This window comes from Dasypus novemcinctus, chromosome 9, assembly GCF_030445035.2.
Source record: "Dasypus novemcinctus isolate mDasNov1 chromosome 9, mDasNov1.1.hap2, whole genome shotgun sequence".
Taxonomy (NCBI): domain Eukaryota; kingdom Metazoa; phylum Chordata; class Mammalia; order Cingulata; family Dasypodidae; genus Dasypus; species Dasypus novemcinctus.
Window position 1 is genome coordinate 40,605,186 of NC_080681.1, and position 19,194 is coordinate 40,624,379.

At 36.0% G+C, this 19,194-nt stretch overlaps 1 protein-coding gene and 1 long non-coding RNA gene across 2 annotated transcripts in view; one reads left to right on the forward strand and one right to left on the reverse strand.

Annotated features, from left to right (window-relative positions):
* LOC111761245 (uncharacterized) overlaps window positions 1-19,194 on the forward strand; it is a 44,215-nt gene that overhangs the window by 12,310 nt on the left and 12,711 nt on the right. The window contains exon 2 of the long non-coding RNA XR_002794658.3: window positions 8,556-8,632. This is a non-coding gene — a long non-coding RNA (uncharacterized lncRNA). The remainder of the gene's footprint in view (window positions 1-8,555; window positions 8,633-19,194) is intronic.
* The window catches only part of LOC101424649 (calcium-activated chloride channel regulator 4), a 42,873-nt gene that overhangs the window by 3,021 nt on the left and 20,658 nt on the right, over window positions 1-19,194 (reverse strand). The window contains exons 8-12 of the mRNA XM_012520606.3: window positions 17,407-17,584; window positions 15,959-16,065; window positions 11,687-11,902; window positions 10,820-11,087; window positions 8,733-8,903 (exon numbers count right to left, since the gene is read on the reverse strand). Coding sequence (XP_012376060.1) covers window positions 8,733-8,903; window positions 10,820-11,087; window positions 11,687-11,902; window positions 15,959-16,065; window positions 17,407-17,584 — 940 coding nt within the window. The remainder of the gene's footprint in view (window positions 1-8,732; window positions 8,904-10,819; window positions 11,088-11,686; window positions 11,903-15,958; window positions 16,066-17,406; window positions 17,585-19,194) is intronic.

The window sequence follows — 19,194 nt, forward strand, 5'->3', positions numbered from 1 at the left end:
CAAGTCCTTTACATCTTTGGTTAGATTTATTCCTAGATATTGGGCTGTTCAGTCACTATTGTAAATGGAGCTTTTTTGTTGATTTCTTCTTCTAATTGTTCATTGCTAGTGTACACACTATTGGTTTTTTGGATGTTGATCTTGTAGCCCACTACTTTGTCAAATTCATTTATTAGCTCTTGAAACTTTCTTGTGAATTTTTCAGGATATTCTGTATTTAGGATTATGTCATCTGCAAATAGGGAAAATTTTGCTTCTTCCTTTCCAATATGGATACTTTTCATTTCTTTTCCTTGCCTAATTTGTTGCCTACCTGTTCTGGTTAGAACTTCCAGTATAATACTAGAACAATTAGTGGTAGTGAGTATCTCTCTCTTGTTCCTGATCTTAGAGAGAAAGTTTTCCATTTTTCACAACTGAGTATTATGTTACCTGCTGTTTTTTCACATATGCCTTTTATCATGTTGAGGAAGTTTCCTTTCAATTCTAGTTTTCAAAGTGTTTTTATTAAGAAGGGTGCTAGATTTTGTCAAATGCTTTCTCTGCATCAGTTGAGCTGATCATGTGACTTTTTCTTCTTCTTTCTTTTAATTTGGCATATTACATTAGTTGATTGACTTATGTTGAACCATTTTTGCCTACCTGGGATAAATCCCACTTGAGCATGGTGTATAAACCTTTTAATGTGCCGTTAGATTTGGTTTGCTCGTATTTTGTTGAGAATTTTTGCATCTATATTCATAAGAGATACTGGTTTGTAATATGCCTCATAAATAATATAAACATTTGTTGTTTTTCAGACTGCTTAGTTGAATCAGGATACAATTAAAGTCACATATTCCAATTGGTTGATACGTCTCATGTCTCTTCCAATCTTTCGGTTTCTTCTACAACCCTGTTATTTCTTTGCAATTCATTTGTTAAAGAAATCTGGTTCTGCATAGTTTCCTCCCAGTTAAAGTTGTGTCCATGTGGTGCCATTTAACATGCTCTTTGACATATTTTTCTATTCTCTATATTTCCTGTAAATTGGTAATTGGATCTAGAGACTTGAATAGATTATGTTCTTTTACTGTCAATACTTATTCATAGGTAATGGTGTATTGTTCCATCTGGAAACACAAAAAATCTGATTGTCTCTCTTAGATCCATTCATCTATTAAGGGTAGCAAAAATGGTTATATTCTAATGATAATTCAACCATTCCTACTTAAAAAAAAACTGATATACTTCTATAAGGAGAAATTTCCCTTCATCTGCTATTTGTAAATCTGGCTTTAACTAGTGTCATTTTATCTGGAAGGGTGAAACACTAATTAACACATTGAAAGTGATTAATATATATGATTAAAATCTACCATGGATCATCTTTAAGGTGGTAGAAATCCTACCCTTGACAGAAAGTGCGAATATACATTCTAATAAGGAAGAGGAGGTAGATGATGATTGGGAAACTGAACTATATGGGAAGAGAAGAATAGAAAGAAGAAATAGACATGCTTAAAGGTAACACTTTGCTAAGTCTGTACTTCTTTGGCATATAAATTCCTATTTAAAAGCCAATTCTATGATTTCAAATACCATTTACTTGCTGACCACTCCTGTATTTATACATCAAATTCAGATCTTTCCCTAGGCCTTGCATAGTTCTCAAAATTCTACTTGACATCTTTACTTTGATCTAAAATATATCTCAAAGTTAACAAGTCTTTGAAAAATTGGTGGATAGAATATAAATTTTTATAGTCTAGCTTCATTTAAAAAGTCCTAACAAGATTTTGATTGGCAGAGTAACTTCTTGAAATTGGAATTTTAAATAGTGATATGAAATATGGATTGGTGAAGTAGAGATTAGCATTAGAAATATCTATTTGAATATATCCTCTGATTCTGAATTTACCAATGTTTTTTGAAATGCTGAATAATTTTACACTACAGCAATTTGCTTGATTTAAATATTTAACCTTCTTTAATTATATTCTGTATTATTAATATGGCATCTCTCACTTTAGGACCAATATATTTAAGTTTTATCAGCTGCTAACTCCAGGCAACTTTCCCAGTGGTATATGAAAGACTCACTTAGGTATTTTTGCAGATTGTCTCCTCTGCCAATCTTTTTCCTGATTCAGTGTCATAGGAGTCAGCTAAATTGTGTTAGACCAAAGGTAAAGCTACCTCAGTCAGCCTGCCAAATCAAGGAGTAATTGGAAACTGTGTATAGGTCATTTGAAGGTAGCCAAGGCATGACAGAATTTAGAACTGTCATGTTAGAGATCAGAAAATAATCTCAAGCCCTCATTTAAAAGGGGTGAAACTGAAGCCCTGACAGGTTAACTTAACTTAATCTGCTTTTCCCAAATAACACAATTTGCAATGGGTGTCTGACCTTCAGAAGACCCAAAATAAATCATATAAAGTTAGTATTGTATCAAGACCCGTCACACAGGGCTTTTATGTCATAAATCTCTCATTTTCATTTTATTAAGATAAATCCTTCTCTTCTTTCCTTCATTTCCATGTCTTTTGAACCTTTAAGTCTTCTACATGTTCCAGTAACCTCTGCTGTTCCTGAGATATGTTAAGATTCCAATATTTTCTTCTGAATTTTTAGTGGTTTGATTTGCCAACATACCAAACTAATAGTGCACAAACACAATTGAATAAATTTTATATCTGAACCTCTTTCAAGTCAGGAATGTTCTTTGGAAGATAAGTTGGGTTAATATCTGAACATTAACAATTTTAGTTTTGTTCAGCTTCTATGAAAACTTGTAGATATGATGAGTGTTGTGAGTGGTGTCTTTATCTGGTTTTGTGTGAGGGTGATGGATGGCTTTGTAGAAAGAATTTGGGTGTGTACTCTCCTTTTTGATGTTTTGGAAGACTTTGGTATTCATTCTTCTTGGAATGTTCGGCAAAATTCCCCTGTGAAGCCAACTAGTCCTGGACTTTTATTTTGTTGGGATGTTTTTGATTACAGAGTTATCTCTTTATTAGTTAAGGTTTGTTAAGATATATTTCTTCTTGAATGAGTGTAGGTAGTTTGTATTTCTAGGAATTTGTCTATTTCATCTAGGGTATCTAATTTGCTGGCATACAATTTTTCATAGTATCTGCTTGTTGTTTTTCTTTCAGTGGGTTGGTAGTAATGCCCCTCTTTCACTTCTAATTTTGGTTATTTGTGTCCTCTTTTTTTTCTTCTTCAGTCAGCTAAACGTTTATCAATTTTATTGATCTCAAAGAAGCAACTTTTGGTTTTGTTGATTCTCTCTATTGTTGCTTTTGTTTTCTATTTCATTTATCACCTTTCTAATCTTTTTTTCTTCCTTCCCTCTGCTAGCTTTGGGTTTCATTGCCTTCTTTTTCTAGTTCTTCTAGTCTTGAGGTTAGGTCTCTGATTTGAAGTCTTCCTTCTTTTTTTAAAATAATATATTTTTAATTTATTTTTAGAACATACTTAGATTACATAATATGTTACATTAGAAAAATATAAGGGATTTCCATATGCCCCACTCCCCATACCTCCTACTTTTTCCACATTAACAACTTCTTTTAGTAGTATGGTACATTTATTGCAATTGATGAGCACATTTTGGAGCACTGCCACTAAGCATGGATTATAGTTTACATTGTAGTTTACACTCTTTCCCACTCAATTTTGTAGGTTATGGGAGGATATATAATGGCCTGTATCTGCCATTGCAATGTCATTCAGAACAATTCTGAGTCCTGAAAATGCCCCCATATTACGCATCTTTTTTCCCTCTCCCTGCCTTTAGCACCTCCAGTGGCCACTGTCTCCACATCAATGATATAATTTCTTTCATTGCTAGAATCACAGTAAGTCTATAGTAGAATAACAGTAAGTCCACTCTAGTCCATATTTTATCCCCTAATCCTGAGGATTCTGGGATGTTGATGCCCACTCTATCTCTAATTGAGAGTGGGCTTTGATTCTATATAGCTGATGGATGGGACTCTCTTTTTCTTCTTTTTAAATATAAGTGTTTAGAACTATAAATTCCCTCTCAACACCACCTTTGTTGCATCCCACAAGTTTTGGTATGCTGTATTTTCATTGTCATTTACCTTAAGATATTTCCTAATTTCCCTTGTGATTTCCTTTTTAACCCATTGTTTCTTCAAGAGTGTGTTGTTTAATTTCCACATATTGGTGAATTTTCCATTTCTCCCTCTGTTATTGATTTCTAGCTTCATTCCACTGTGGTTGGAGAAGATACATTGTATGATCATACATTGTATGATTTCAATGTTTGTGAATTTATTGAGACTTGTTTTGTGACCTAAGATATGGTCTATCCTGGAGAATAATCCATGTGCACCAGAGAAGAATGTGTATTCTGTTGTTGTTGGGTGAAGTGTTCAGTATACGTCTGTTAGGTCTAGTTGGTTTAGAGTATCATTCTCGTCTTCTATTTCTTCATTGATCTTCTATTTAAATGTTCTATCCAGTATTGAAAGTGGTGTATTAAAGTCTCCTACTCTTAATGTAGAATCAACAATTTCTCCCTTCAAATCTGATGGTATTTGCTTCATATATTTTGGGGCTCTGATGTTTCGTGCATATGTATTTATTATTATTATGTCTTCTTGTTGAATTGGTCCCTGTATCAGTATATAATGACTGCCTTTGTCCCTTGTAACAACTTTTTACTTAGAGTCTGTTTTATCTGATGTTAGTATAGCTACCCCTGTTATCTTTGGTTATGACTTGCATGGAATATTTTTTCCACCCTTTAACTTTCAACATATATACATACATACATACATACATATATATACATACATATATATACACATATATATATGTTTTTGTTTTTTTCACCAACTCCCCTGAGTTGGCTCACTCATTGTTTTGCTCATTGTATGCTTTTTTTTTTTTTGCTTGTTGTTTGCCTGTTGTCTGCTTGTTGTTTTTGCTCATTGTCTGCTCATTCTTTTTGCTTGTTGTCTGCTTGTTGTTTGTTTTCTTTAGGAGACACTAAGAACTGAACCTGGGACCTCCCATGTGGGAGGAAGGTGCTCAGCTGCTTGAGCCACATCTGCTTCCCTTATATTTTTGAATTTAAATTGAGTCTCTTATAGACAGCATGTAATTGGGTCATGCATTAAAAAAAATCTATTCTGTCAATCTTTGCCTTTTGAGTGGAGAATTTATCCATTTACATTTAAAGTCACTACTCGTAATGCAGCATTTTCCTCTGTCATTTTACTATTTAGTCTTTGTATGACTTATACCTTTTTGGCCCCTCAATTCTTTCATTCATGCCTATTTTCATTTTTAATTTATTTTTTTTGTATTGTACCATATCAAGTCCCTTTTCATTTCCATCTGGATATATTTTTCATATATTTTCCTTATGGTTACAATGGGATAAAATTTAACATAAAAAAATATATTAATAGCAATCATCTTTGATTTGATACCAACTTGACTGCAATAGCATACATGCACACTGTTCCTGTACCCCTCCCTCCATCCAACTTTTTTGTACTTGTTACCATTTAGATCTTTGTAAATTATATGTCCAAAACCATAGATTTATTATTACTTTTTATGCATTTGCACTATAAAAATATAATACAATAGTGATGGAATTTATAGTTACCCCAATGGTTCCCTTTACTGATGGCCTTTATTTCTTTATTATGCCTTAAACCATTGTCCCTCAGTCTGAGGAATTTCTTTTAGCATTTCTTGTAAGGCAGGTCTAGTGGTGATGAATTCCTTCAATCTTTTGTTTATCTTGTTATGTCTTAATTTCTCTTTCACTTTTGAAAGAAAGGCTCACCAGATATAAAATTCTAGGTTGGCAATTGTTTCCTTCCAGTGCTTTAAGTATTTCAACCCACTGCTTTCTTATCTCCATGGTTTCTGATGAGAAATTGATACTTAATTTAATTGGGACTCACTGTATACAACACATAGCTTTTCTCTTGTCACTTTCAGAAATCTCTCCTTGTCCTTTGCATTTGACAGTTTGATTAGTATGTGACAGGGCATTTTTTTGTTCAAGTTTATCTTGTTTGGTGTTCTCTGGGCTTTTTGGAGGTGTATATTCAAATTTTTTTTTTTTTTTTACTAAGTTTGAAAAGTTTTCTGTCATTATTTCTTTGAATATTCCTTTTGCCCTTTCTCTCATTCTTCCCTTTTTGGGACTCCCATATTGTGTATATTGGTATGCTTAATGGTGTCCCAGAGTTTTCTTAGACTATTTTTGTTTTTTCTAAGTTGTTTTCCTTTCTGCTCCTCAGCCTGACTCACTTCAATTATCGTCTTCAAGTTTGCTGATTCTTTATTTTGTCAGCTCCAATCTGCTGTTAAAGCTCTCCTGAGAATTTTTCATTTAACTTATTGTGGCCTTCAACTCCTATAGTTCTGTTTGATTCCTTTAAAAATATTTAGCTCTTTATTGAGATTCCAATCTTGCTCATTCATTATTTCCCTGATATCCTTTAGCCTTTCATTGTATTTTCCTTCATCTCCTTGAGCATATTGAAGATCTTTTTTTAAAAGTCTGTGTCCAGTATGTTCACTTTCTGGTCTTCATTGATGATTCTGGATTTTTATCCTCTTCCTTGGGATGGGCCATAACTTCCTGTTCTTTGTCTTGAAATCTTATGTTGCACACTGTACATTTGATATTTAAAAATGTTAACTCTGGGATTTATTTTCTGAGATGTGTGTTTCTTGAATCTATATCCAGCTGGGGATATGACAGAGATTTTCTTGGGTGTCAGTCCTCCTATCAGCAAAGTCTGCCTTAGGAAAATTCAAACTTTTCTGGCCCTGTGTCTTGTCCTGGGACTGTGTTTATTGGTGGCCTTAGGAGTCCCCTACATACAAGAGTTTGAATGCCCCTTCTACTTCTCAGGAGACCGACCTTCTCCTTGTCCCCATTGTTCTGCTGCCAGACTTAAAGCCACAGGCCATCTGCCTCATTTATTTTTTATACTACTTTTATTGTCTCAAGCTGCTTTTGCTTGGAGGGCAAATTCTGGGGGGTTTGTACACCAGAGAAGAGTTTCCCAAGTTAGTCTGTTCCAGCTAATAAAACCAAGGGCTTACAGAGGGAGCACCAGTGGGCTCCAAACTGCCCTGGAGAGGGGATAAGAGAGTAGCAGGATGGATGCTGGGTGCTTCTTCCATGTTCCCATTTGCTTTCTTGACCAACCTAGCTAATGCAGGCCTTAAACCATTCTCTGGAGCTTTGAGAAAGTATACCATCTTTAAGTCTCCTCCACTGCCTTTGTCCAGGGTGGGTTGGAACAATGGCTGCCCTCAGAGCCAGGCCCCCTGTGATCCAAAGTCACTAATCAAAAACTATAATTGGTGATTGGCCTGCGTCCTCCACAGATCTTGGAGAAGTGGATTTTTATGTCCCTTTCTAGCACCAGCAAACAATACCACAGGCTGGGCCCTATTGCTGTTTGCTGGGGAGATGGTTGTGGGTACCAGTAACTGCCAAATTGAGGGAGCAATTTACTGGTATTTACTGGTAATTATTGCACTCTCCCTCATGCTCCTCCCCGGATGCTCTAAAGTATTTTACTGGAGTTTCAAAATAGTTGATTCAGACAGTTCTTGCTTGTTTAATAGTTGTTCTGGTGGAGGGACTGATTTTTGAAATTTCGTACTCCACCATCTATCTTCCCTTCTTCCTATCAGCATTATTTTTGATGATCTTTATAGAGTATTACAATTCTTGGTGGTTTTTTTTTTTTTGGTGTGTGTGTCTGTGAATGTGGAAGACCTAATTCAGCAGAACTTTGGTTTTTCTCTAGTTATGTATCAATAGTTCCTTTTCACCATCCTTCTGTCAGAAAATATATAAGCAGTTTGGTAAATCAAACACTACTTGTGCATGGTTGACACTGTTCTTCAAGAGTTATGAGATTCATTGACCCAATCTTTGTGTTGATAGAGTCATTAGCCGCAGCATTCTTGCTTTAGCATCCTGTCCACGATCTTGTAGGATAGAATCAGATAATGAATTCCTTTGGAATTAAGGGGGCACAGAATGGAAAGTATGTTATGAAATGCAAGATCTGTCTCTTTTTTAAAAGGAATTGTTTACCTTCCAAATTTTCTCCAAGCTGGGAATAAACCTGGGCAAATCCCTCCATTTCCTACGATCCACATGTACCAGCTCCCTCCCTTCCTGCTTCAAGTGTTAAGGAAATACTTCTGATTATCTTCCAAGAACCACCAGATAACCCCTATCAGTCTTAAGATAAGGGACAAGACAAAGCAAAAGCAGCAAAGAACTCTTCTTAATCCTTATTATCAACTTACTCCACATATTTTGTGTTTTTTTGACTTAATAAAAACATCTCAAATAAATATTTACTCATTTATATTTCTTTGCAGCATAGGTATTTTAAAGAATAAATTCTTTGACTGAACTCTACTTAGGCTCATAACATACTTGCCTGATTCCTTGAAAATTAGGCCTATATTTACTGATAAAAGTAAGATGCTCCCAACTAGTAGCAGTAAGAGCTAACATTTTTTTTTGAATGTTTACTAGGTGCCAGATGCTGTTACAATGCTTAGGTTAATTTGGCAGAAAACCCCAGTATGACTGAGAACTTCATTCCAGAAAAGGTAAAAGCCCTAATTTGAATCATAAAATTTTTGAAGACTTAATCATATCACAAATATTTTTCAAGTAAGCATTGGATTTCTGACATTATAAGTTACTCACCATCCACCACCCAGCTTGGTATATGAACAGCTCTATTCAGTGAATGCTTTAATCTTTGTATGGCATCATTTGTTCTTCCATAAGCCTGTACTTTTAAGTTATATCTGCCATTTTCTGTAAAAGTTGTAAAATACCTGGAGTAGATCCCATCATTTTTTAAAGAATCAGCACCTTGTTATAGAAATGAAATAATATATTAGTTTGCAGAGAAAAAAATTTATGCAATTTCTAAATCAAGCATATAGCTTTAATAAGCATATACTCTAGATTGGACTCGAGGTCTAATGCCGTACAGAATATTTCCATTATGCTTTGTGAGAAGACCAAATCTTTTTGAATTGATATCCTTGAGTTATGATGATATATATATATATATGTATACATGCACATAACACAAAGACACACTCACCCACACTCATACATATATGTATGTATACATACCAAATACCTCATCTTTCTGGCCCTTATCATTTTATATGCAGATTATTATTTTACCCTTCTTACTGATTTGTCAGCCAATTGGCTTACTTTCAGCTTATTTTATCTAAACATGAAAATTATGGTATTCCTTTATTCAAATCAAAGGAGTTCCCACTAAAGAACATATGTTTTTGCTTAGGCTTTACCTATTTAGACTTATCCTCAACTACTCCTGTTTTTGAATCCTCATCTCTTATTCTACTGATTCATTAATTCCCTAGTGACAGGGGCAACTCCACCTAAGATTAGAATAAACATTTGAGGGAGTTGGGGAAATCTGTATAAGTAGACTTTTTTATATCACCAACACTGGAATCACCTGTTAAACTACAAATACATTTGTCAAGGGATTTAACACTAAGTCAGACAGTCTTAAAATGAAATTCTTGGACCAGGAGTATTTGCTTTCTTGTGGAACTGGTTAGAAATGCAGATTTCTGGATCCCACCCCAGATGTTGGTCCCAGAAAAGTGTCCCAGCAATCTATGATTTAGCAAGCCCTCCAGGTGACTCCTAGGCACACTAAATTTGGAGAATGACTACTCTAAAGTATTTTTAATAACCAATACTTCCTTTGGTAAAGACATTCTAAATTAGCTGAATAGTCATCTAGTAAATGTGGAGAAATGTAAAAAGATGCAGGTAAGTTTAATGTAGCATGAAAGGAATTGGGGAAAGAGATGGAAAAGGCAGGGAATAGTTGTGGAAAATATTGTCATAACTGATGAAGGTATTAAATGTGAGAATAAGGAATTGGGTGGAGCAAAGAAGACCAATTTTCCCTTCTAAGTTTTTGTCATGGCCAAACTCTTATTGAAGATAGGATTATAAAATGACTGAATTAATTACATTGCAAACGATACTGAGAGAAAATTGTGATAATTCAGATGGTTGTCAATACGGTTATTTCCTTGCTTACTGACTTCCCAACAGAGGTTTCATTTCCCTTGAACAATCCTGGATGAACAAACTGACTTCAAGCACCATTCACCCATACAGATGAGGGAGATAGAGTTTGGCCATTACTGCCTTGTTTCTTGTCAATCAGATCTGGTACCTGATATCACAGTAATGGACTCCTCTTCCTTTGGAGCAGTTCTGCCTGTACTGGTCCTCAGTTCACAGGACTATATTTATACTTCTGATTCTGTTTTTGGGACTTACCCTGGTCTGTTCCCATTTCCCCATGGGGCCAGAACTCTATCACTTAATTCCATCAGGCTGCTTACGTTTTACTCTCTCTGGTCAGAATTCCTTGGTGATGCCCACCTGAGAAAAACCTTCTCAGAACTCTTGATGCTGTCCTCACCTCCAGAATGAGAGCTTCCTAACTGATGACAGACATTGACTGTCTAGATGATAACCAATAAAGATAAATAGCTAACATTTATTGAGTACTTACCATGTGCATGACAATATGCTGAGTACTTTGTAGTTACTACCTGGGCAGAGTTTCTTTCCTGTCCTTCTATTCCCACATAATCTGCATTTATTTTCTGGTGCCTGTCCTACTGCCCCTCTATGCCAGAGGGCCTCATAACAAATGGTGAGCTATGAAAAGATAGGACCATTTTTAACAAAAATTCATTTTTAACAAAATGAATTACCAGCTCCATTATCCAAAAGTTCCAAAGCTTCTGTTTTTCCATTTTCTGATTCAATGAATGCAGTCACATTGGCTCCAAGAATGGGTAGGTACCCTTGTAGAATTTCTGCATAGACAATCATTGGGCTGGGGAAGCTGTTTGTGTCTTTATTCATTTTAATGCTCACTTTGATTGGAGTCACAGAAGAATTTGTTGCCCGAGAAGTTACTGTCACAGTTAATGTATCTGGGTTTATTTTGGCTTCAAGACTGTAAGTCCAAAGGCCCACCTAAAATTTCAATGGAAATAGAGTGAGGATCCAAGATCAAGCTATATTCTATGTTTCTATTACCCAATTCTAAAAGTAAATCTTTTCTGTGTGAAATAGAAGAAACAGGTTTTTTGAGGGTTTAGCTCACACCCCACAGAGGAGGGCAGAGGCATTTCAGAAAAGGTATCCCATTGGTCCATACATGATGTATAATATGTGGTGCAGTCTCAGCTAGAAAAAATTTGTTCTGAAATTTTGCCTTTGTCTTGGCTTTATTCTTTGGCCTTAGAATCTGTATGTTGCATAATCCTAGGTAGGACTAATAAGGAAGGAGTCTAGTTATATGCACACTATGTTACAAAGACTCTCCCACATTTCCTCTTCAAAATTCTTCTTCTGGAACTTACGTTTTTGCCCCTTTCTTCTTTCCTCTTGATACTTACGTTCTTTCTTCTTTTTTCCCCATCATAATATTCAGGATCAACAGAATAGAAAATACATTCTATTTTATCTTAACTTTGAAGATGATAGAAATATTACCACTCATATTTATGATGGTTAATTTATTTTCAGATTTAAAAAAACATTGAGAGGAAGTCTAAAAGCTGATTACTCACCTTTGCAGTCCCTGGAATCCTGAGATAGGCCATTTTTGAACTGTTGTCCACTGTGAATGCTCCCATAGGTGCTCCATTGGGATCCCAGAGAGAAATACTGGGAGGCTGTTTGTTCCAAGTGATGATAAAGAATGTGTCCTTTCCCACCGTGCTATCAATTATTACAGTGCCATTCATCCAGGGATTATTTTCAAGTGTCAAGCTCTTACTTTCAAGCTGTTTAGATTTATTTTGAAAATTAATTACCATAGAAGAGAGTAATTTTAGTGTTTTTTTCTTTTTAAGATAGCTCTTAATTTCTGGCCTGAGAAAAAACTTATATAGAATAACAATTTAAGCTTATGGACACTCAGAAGACTAGTTGGTATAGTAATAGTTTTTAGTCAGAAAGAATGGCAATTTAGGCTCTGAGGAAAGGATAGGGTATAAGAAAAGCATTAGTTCAGGATCACGTGTTTTACTCTTGGAGAGATGGCCCTGTTGTTATTTACCAGTTGTCTTGGTGAACACATACCCAGGCTTTACCATTAAAGACTGCTACACCATGGAGATGAATTAGCAGGTGTGTGTGTGTGTGTGCATGGGCTACCTTCAGATTTCACATCTTTTCTTACTGGTGGTTAGATTATTTGAGTGTGTACAGAGTGAAGGAGTCTTCAAGTCAGAAAACACAGAAGAGCAAATAAGACAATCCCTCATGGGTATTTTCCCGTGTAAAATCTTGAAGTTATCTTTCATACATGAGAGAGTGGCTCATAAGAATAAATATGCTCAACAAGGAGAGAAAGAGAAAGAGGGCAAAGTGAAGTAAATGAAGACGAGAATCCTGAAAAGAAAGGAAGTGGGAAGTAGGATCTTTCACTGTGAGGAGCTCTGAAGAAAATTTTTCAAAAGTCTTTGTGGATAGATCTTAGTCAAGAAGAGCCAACTTTACCCATTGACTAAGAAGAGGCTTCCTTCATGGGTATCATTTCACTTCCAGCCCTACTTCTACTCCAACCAGCCCTATTTCAGATAAACAGTCATTCCAGTGCTAGAGGAAAAGAGTGCCTTTTATCATGGAAATATTGCTTTGACAAAAATTTCAGTTGTCTGCTAAGTGCACATGTCTTTGAGTAGATAAATTATTGTCGTAAAGTTAAGTCAGAACGTGAAAGACTTTTTTTAGATTCCCTATTTCTGAAGACTAAGAAAAGAAGAGGACTTTGGCTGCATAGGAATGGTAAGGGAAGATAACTGAGTAAAAAGGGGATGCAGTCTGTCCTCTGTATTCCACCTGCCATCAGTTAACTCCAAGTTCCTATCAACTGATGTTAGCTTATTGTAATGGATCTAGATGGCCACCATTCTTTCACAAGTCCTACTCATCATTTGAAGTGAAGGGAACACAACTTTATTCCTGCACCTTCCCCACTTTTTAAGAACTCCGTTCTCACAACTTTCAGCACCTCCCTTCTAGCTGATTTCCCATATTGTCCTCTTATACGTTTAATTTTTTGCTGATGCCTAGCATCTAATGATGTTGGTGATTTTACTCTTAGTCAATTGCTCTCTCTTGCCTAGTGGTTTTGTTTCAGGGCTATTCTTTGATTTTAAGTTCAGCATTTTTGATAACTTTATGATTACCTTGTTTAAGTTATCAATATGGGGCCAGGGACCCACTAATTGGGCACAGACCATATCCATGGAGGCCTGGGAACAGGGACAAGAGAGACAAGCCTCGTCTCTCTTCACCTTCCTCCCCCCCGCCAGCAAATCACTCTTTGGCAAACCTTTCCACAGAGGTAGATCTTTCTCCTTCCGCTGGCTGGATTTTCTGAGATGACTGGAACCTCAATTCAAAGCTGGGTCTTGTTTAAACTCACAGAAGAGAAACCACACTCAGCTCTCCTTACTGTCCATCTTCCCACGGAGGGATATGCCCATTCTCTAGTTGGCTGCCGTTAGCTGCCGGTTTCACCAGGGCTGCTCACCTGAAGGCTGGGGAATGGGCTCCATTCCCAGCCGTGGGTCTGAATAACTCACAGTTTTATTTTAGGCCTTTACTTCTCTCTGTCCCCAATCCCTCCTAGACAATGCATATGCCACTCTCCTGGTCTGCAGATACCCAAAGCAGCTCTCTCAAACAGCTTCTGCCCTTCCTTTCCTGTTTTGTAACTAAATAATATCCTCAAAATTAGTTCTTTCTTCTTACTTCTCAATTTCAGTCAGTATTTCTATCATTCTCTCTGTCAACCAGGTTGAATGCCTCAGAATTGGCCTCTATTCTCCTTCAGTTCATTCTCCATCTACTAAGTGGGTAGATCTCCAGACCAATCCACTCGCAGAGTAGGACTACACATCATATCTCCAGTACAATCTGTACATATTATTCTATCCTCACTTCCAACTTAATGCATCACTAAATATGCCTTCTCTGTTCTTCATTGTTGGGGGTAAAGAAAAATAGCTTCGGTTATATGATTACTGCAGTTCTAATATAGGCAGTGACTTGATGAACTGGATATGGAAGACACAAATCTTGGCATAAAGTATAATGCCAAGATATACATTTGGGAATATACATATATACATGTATATACAAGATATACATTTCCAATGTATATTTCCAATATACATTGGAAATTTTATAAAAACAAATTTTTATAAAACACATTTTGAAGGAAGAATTAACATATTGTGTTGATATTTTCTATGGGACATGAACAAAACAGAAGAATCAAAGTTTACACAAAAATTTTGAATATAAATAATAGAAAATGGTATTGCTATTTAGGTATAGAAAATGAACAAATAGTTTAATTTAAAAGAGAGATGAATAAAATTAAAAGCCAGTGGGGAAAAAGTGGTTGAAGAGATAAGAGGCTCTAAGATAAGCAACAGTCACTCTTTCTTCCTCTTCCTCAGTTTATTTTCTAAGATACAACCCTTCCTTTTCCAAGACTCTCTCAAGTTTAAATCTATTTCTTAGCAGTAAAGGGTGGTAAAAGCTTGGATACCTGAGATTTTTAAATGAATTCCTAGTAAAATGGGTGCTATCTTATTGGAAAAGTTCTTTGTGGGGAGGAGGGGATTTCACGTTGTTAGGTTTTGATATTAACCTTTAGTTCTACCCCTATGGGAAAAGAAAATGAAACAACTGATACAACTGCCAGTGCTGTTTGTTGATAGTCCTTTCAATTTTTACATTTATATACTTGATTAGTACAACTAGAAAGATTAGAAATTCAAAATTTTGAACTTATTTTCTTACCTTTCTTTAAAGTTCAAAGCATAACTGGCCATAGTGGGACTCAAGGAATTTTAGATTGGAGATATCATATGGTTTCATTTTCTAAATGCAAAAAGTGAGACCTTAAAAGCATAAGGAACTTGTCCTGGTCTCCCAATTCATGTTGTACCTTACTGCTGTTACTATCAATGTGAAGATCAGGGTTTTGTGTCAATGGTAAAATAGAAGAGGTAATTCCTGAATTACTCATTCCGAAAAATGGAAATTAAAGAGGATGTCTGTTTAGGGAAGCAGATTTGGCTTAATTGAAAGAGTATCCGCCTACCACATGGGAGGTCCAGGATTCAAACCCAGGGCCTCCTGACCCATGTGGTGAGCTGGCCCATGTGCAGTGCTGATGCGTGCAAGGAGTGCCATGCCACGCAGGGGTGTCCCCTGCGTAGGGGAGTCCTACACACAAGTAGTGCACCCTGTATGGAGAGCTGCCCCACACAAAAAAAGTGCAGCCTGCCCAGGAGTGGTGCTGCACATATGGAGAGCTGACACAGCAAGATGCACAACAAAAAGAGACACAGATTCCTGGTGCTGCTGACAAGAATACAAGTGGACACTAAGAACACACAGCGAATGGACACAGAGCGCAGACACCTTGGGGGGCAGGGGGAAGAGGAAATGAATAAATAAAATATAAATCTTTAAAAGAAGAATAAAGAATGTCTATTTAGAAATAAAAGTACTGAGTGCATTTTGTGCAGTGAATTGTTAAATGTTGAATATACCTATTAAAATTATTAAACCAGAATTATTTGCCATAGTTTTTTGTATAACTTGCTTCCTACTTACAGGTCACTTATTATTTTCATGCAAATAAAATCTCATGTCACCCCATAACTGCATTCATTTAAAGAGTATTTTCTATTTCAGGGTGAGGTTTTCATTTTTATTAAATATTTACTATCAGAAAACATATAACTATCATATTCTCTTTCTTGATCATGGCTTAGTGCAAATAAGAAAAGCCAAGGAGTGGAAACTCTGACCTGAAGAGACTGCTGGGAGAGATCAGCATTTGCTGATTCAAGGGTCCTGAAAGCATCGATGAGGCCATTGCTCTGGGCTTGATCTGAAGCATATTGATATTGTCCTCCTAAAATGTAAATATGTTAGCTAGTTATATTTTAAAAAATAATTACTTATCACACTCTTGTGATTAGTAAGTTAACAATATTAACAAAATCACCATTTCAGTAATGATTAAACCAAAGTTAGACAGGTATAATCACTCTCAAATGTAAAATAAAAAATATCATAAATAATATCATAACTAGGAAGTGTAAGCTACCTTAACAATGCAGTTTTCTAGAAACTTTCACTAGCTGAAATGCATCAAATAACCACAGAACACTAAAAAGATGTTACATTCCATATGTTAAGGCTCAGAGACTTAACACAGCCCTTTAGTGGAATTATTCACTTCTATTTCAGATACGGTTCTAACAATATTGGCATTCACATTTTCCAACCATAGTTGATCAGAAGAAAATTGCAAAGTTTAAAGAGCTGCTATACTGAGGTATCCTGGTAATATCTGGCATTGATATAAAAAAACTGTAGAGATAAATTAAAAAAAAAATACTACTTGGGCTACTAAGGATGGGTATAAATTTAAAAATGACCGTGAAAGCACTTTGAAAGTGTTGGAAGTTTGTAATTTAAAATGCAAATATATAAACAATAACACTCTAAAACACAATAAAACTAATGCATTTGAAAAGCAAATATATATTTGGCAATACTAGAAGCCAAACTCAATAAAATAATTGGTACTTATGTTATCCCTAAGTCATCCTGACAATTTAAAATTATTTATTCCCTACTGTGTTTAAGATGCCACTGGAAATATGTCATCCATTTTCATCAGGTGTCTGTGTATCAAAGATAACAGCTACCACAATTAATGTTTTATTTAAAATTTTTCTTATTTTGTAGGCTTTCAGCCTGAGCTTTGAGTCCCATCTCTCCACTCCACAGCCTATGCTCTGATTTCACTGGATTTCCCAAGATTCCTTCATCATGCCTTGCACTGTCATTCCACATGATCTTTTTGCTCATGACCTGATCTTCTTCTCTTTCTCCTTCGTACTCTCAGGGAAGTTCAATACCATGACTCAAAAGTCACTTCATTTCTGATGCCTTCTTTCCCTAACTCCATCCAATTCTGGGAGAATTATTAGTTTCCTCTGCTCACACAGAACTTTATTGCTATTTTTTCCTCTTGTTATGAAGGAATGTTATCAGATTCTGTTATCTAATTAGCAGTTTTATTTGTCTCTCCAGCCAGCTGAACCATGAGCAGTTTGAGAACAGAGATTGCATCTGGCTTGACTCTGGCCCCCAGCTCCTGGTACGGCACCTGCCAGCATAGGAGCTGGAGAGTGGTTGAATTTTTGCTCTCTACATTTGTGCATTGCAGTAGAAGGACTATTACCTGTTACATTGCTCATCTCGCCTATTGCTGGATCAGCAGATGGTCCCAAAGCAACTGAATGAACAATGGCCCCACTTCGTTTCACTTCTTCCATACAACTCCTTACATTCTTGTCCTCCCCAGCAGTCACTAGCAATATTTCAGATCCCTCTATTTGGTGGTCCAGCTCTCTAATCACCTGCATACATAATCAGGGCATTAATTACCAGGTGTCCCTAAGGATCAGATAGACCAATGGAGAATTAGGGGGGGGGGTGGAAAGAGAATCAGACCAATGGAGGATTGGAAAGAAATGAATGTGTGAAGAAAATGTGACATAAATTTTTTTAAAAATCACAGAATTTTTAGTTAGCTACCCTGGGGGAAGTTTAACCCTGACTTTTTTTCTGTCTATCTGCTGCATGAAATACTTTACTCAAGTGAAGTTAGGAGCAATGATGTGGAAAATCTTAATGAACTAAATGGCAATAATATGTCAGCTTGAAGTTCTCAGCTCAATTCTGTGCAAAAAATATAATTTGCAAAAGAAACATTAAATATTTCCCTGATTTTTTTTTACAGGATTATCCTCTAGCAAGCTTTCAGTGTATCAGCTGTATATATAGTTAAATGGATTAAGAATCTACCTCAACACAGAAAAAATCAATGCATAACCTTTCAGAAAGGAAAATTAGCTAATTCACAGATTTCAAATTAGATTTTTCAAATTAGTATGCTTAAAAATAAAAGAGATGGGACGTTCTAAGTATCTTGAATTTAGCTACTTGTTACATAATTTTTAAATTTTACCTTCCAAAGTAACTTGCACAAAAATAGGCACATAGGTGGAGCTCAAAGAACACATGAATTTTGAGTTCTCCTTGTGTCTTGACACCTTTTCCTACATCAAACAGTAAAGCCAAGCAGTTTGAAAACTGAGAGTTCTTAATGGTACCTAAAGGTAGAACCAAGAGAACTTGGTCCAGGAAAGCAACTGTATTTCATCTTCTCTGAGTCCTTTAATTGGCAGTAGCTTTATGGAGAACCATTTTGAGAAAATGCCTCCAGAAAAAGAGGAAAATAAATGCCATGATGGATTAGCAGTGGCATTCATGGTCGTGGAAGAGAAGAGTGGAGGTGTGTACAAGTTCAACGAACAGTCCCTGGAAAGTCAAAATCCCTGATAAAGCTGTCATGGAACAAAATGGCATGGCTCTTTCAATTTTTGCATGTTTTGAGGCAAGGAATGACTGTTGTATATATTGTAATATATGGAATATGTGCACTGACACATACTAAACACAAACTGTGATATAGGGATATGTTTTTAAATTACGTCGAGTAGATATTTAAAAGTACAATAGATTTTCCTACCATCATAGCAAGCTCATCATTTTTTCCCTACTCATTTGCGTGCAAAATGATCATATAGAATTCTCTCTCCTTTACCTCTCTCTTTTATAAATGTTTTTTTAAAAAATCTGTCTTTTTTCATTGTTTGACATAAACATCACTTTAAAAGTCATATTTCATTTGCTTGGCATTTACCTTCAGTGAGATTACTGCAGGTAGGCCTTTTTTTCAAACAGTTTTAATCACACACCATACAATTCATCCATAGTATACAATTAATGTCTCTTGTTAGTTTATTTGCTGAGTACTGACACAATGGCAGTCGCCGCACTAGGTGTTGGGATTCAGCAGAAGAAACTGTGTGGTTCTTGTCTTCGTGGAGCTCACAGGGCAGCAGATAGTAAGAAACCCTTCAGCATTTTGCAGAGCTGTTTAATTGAATACCTGAGGTGCTTT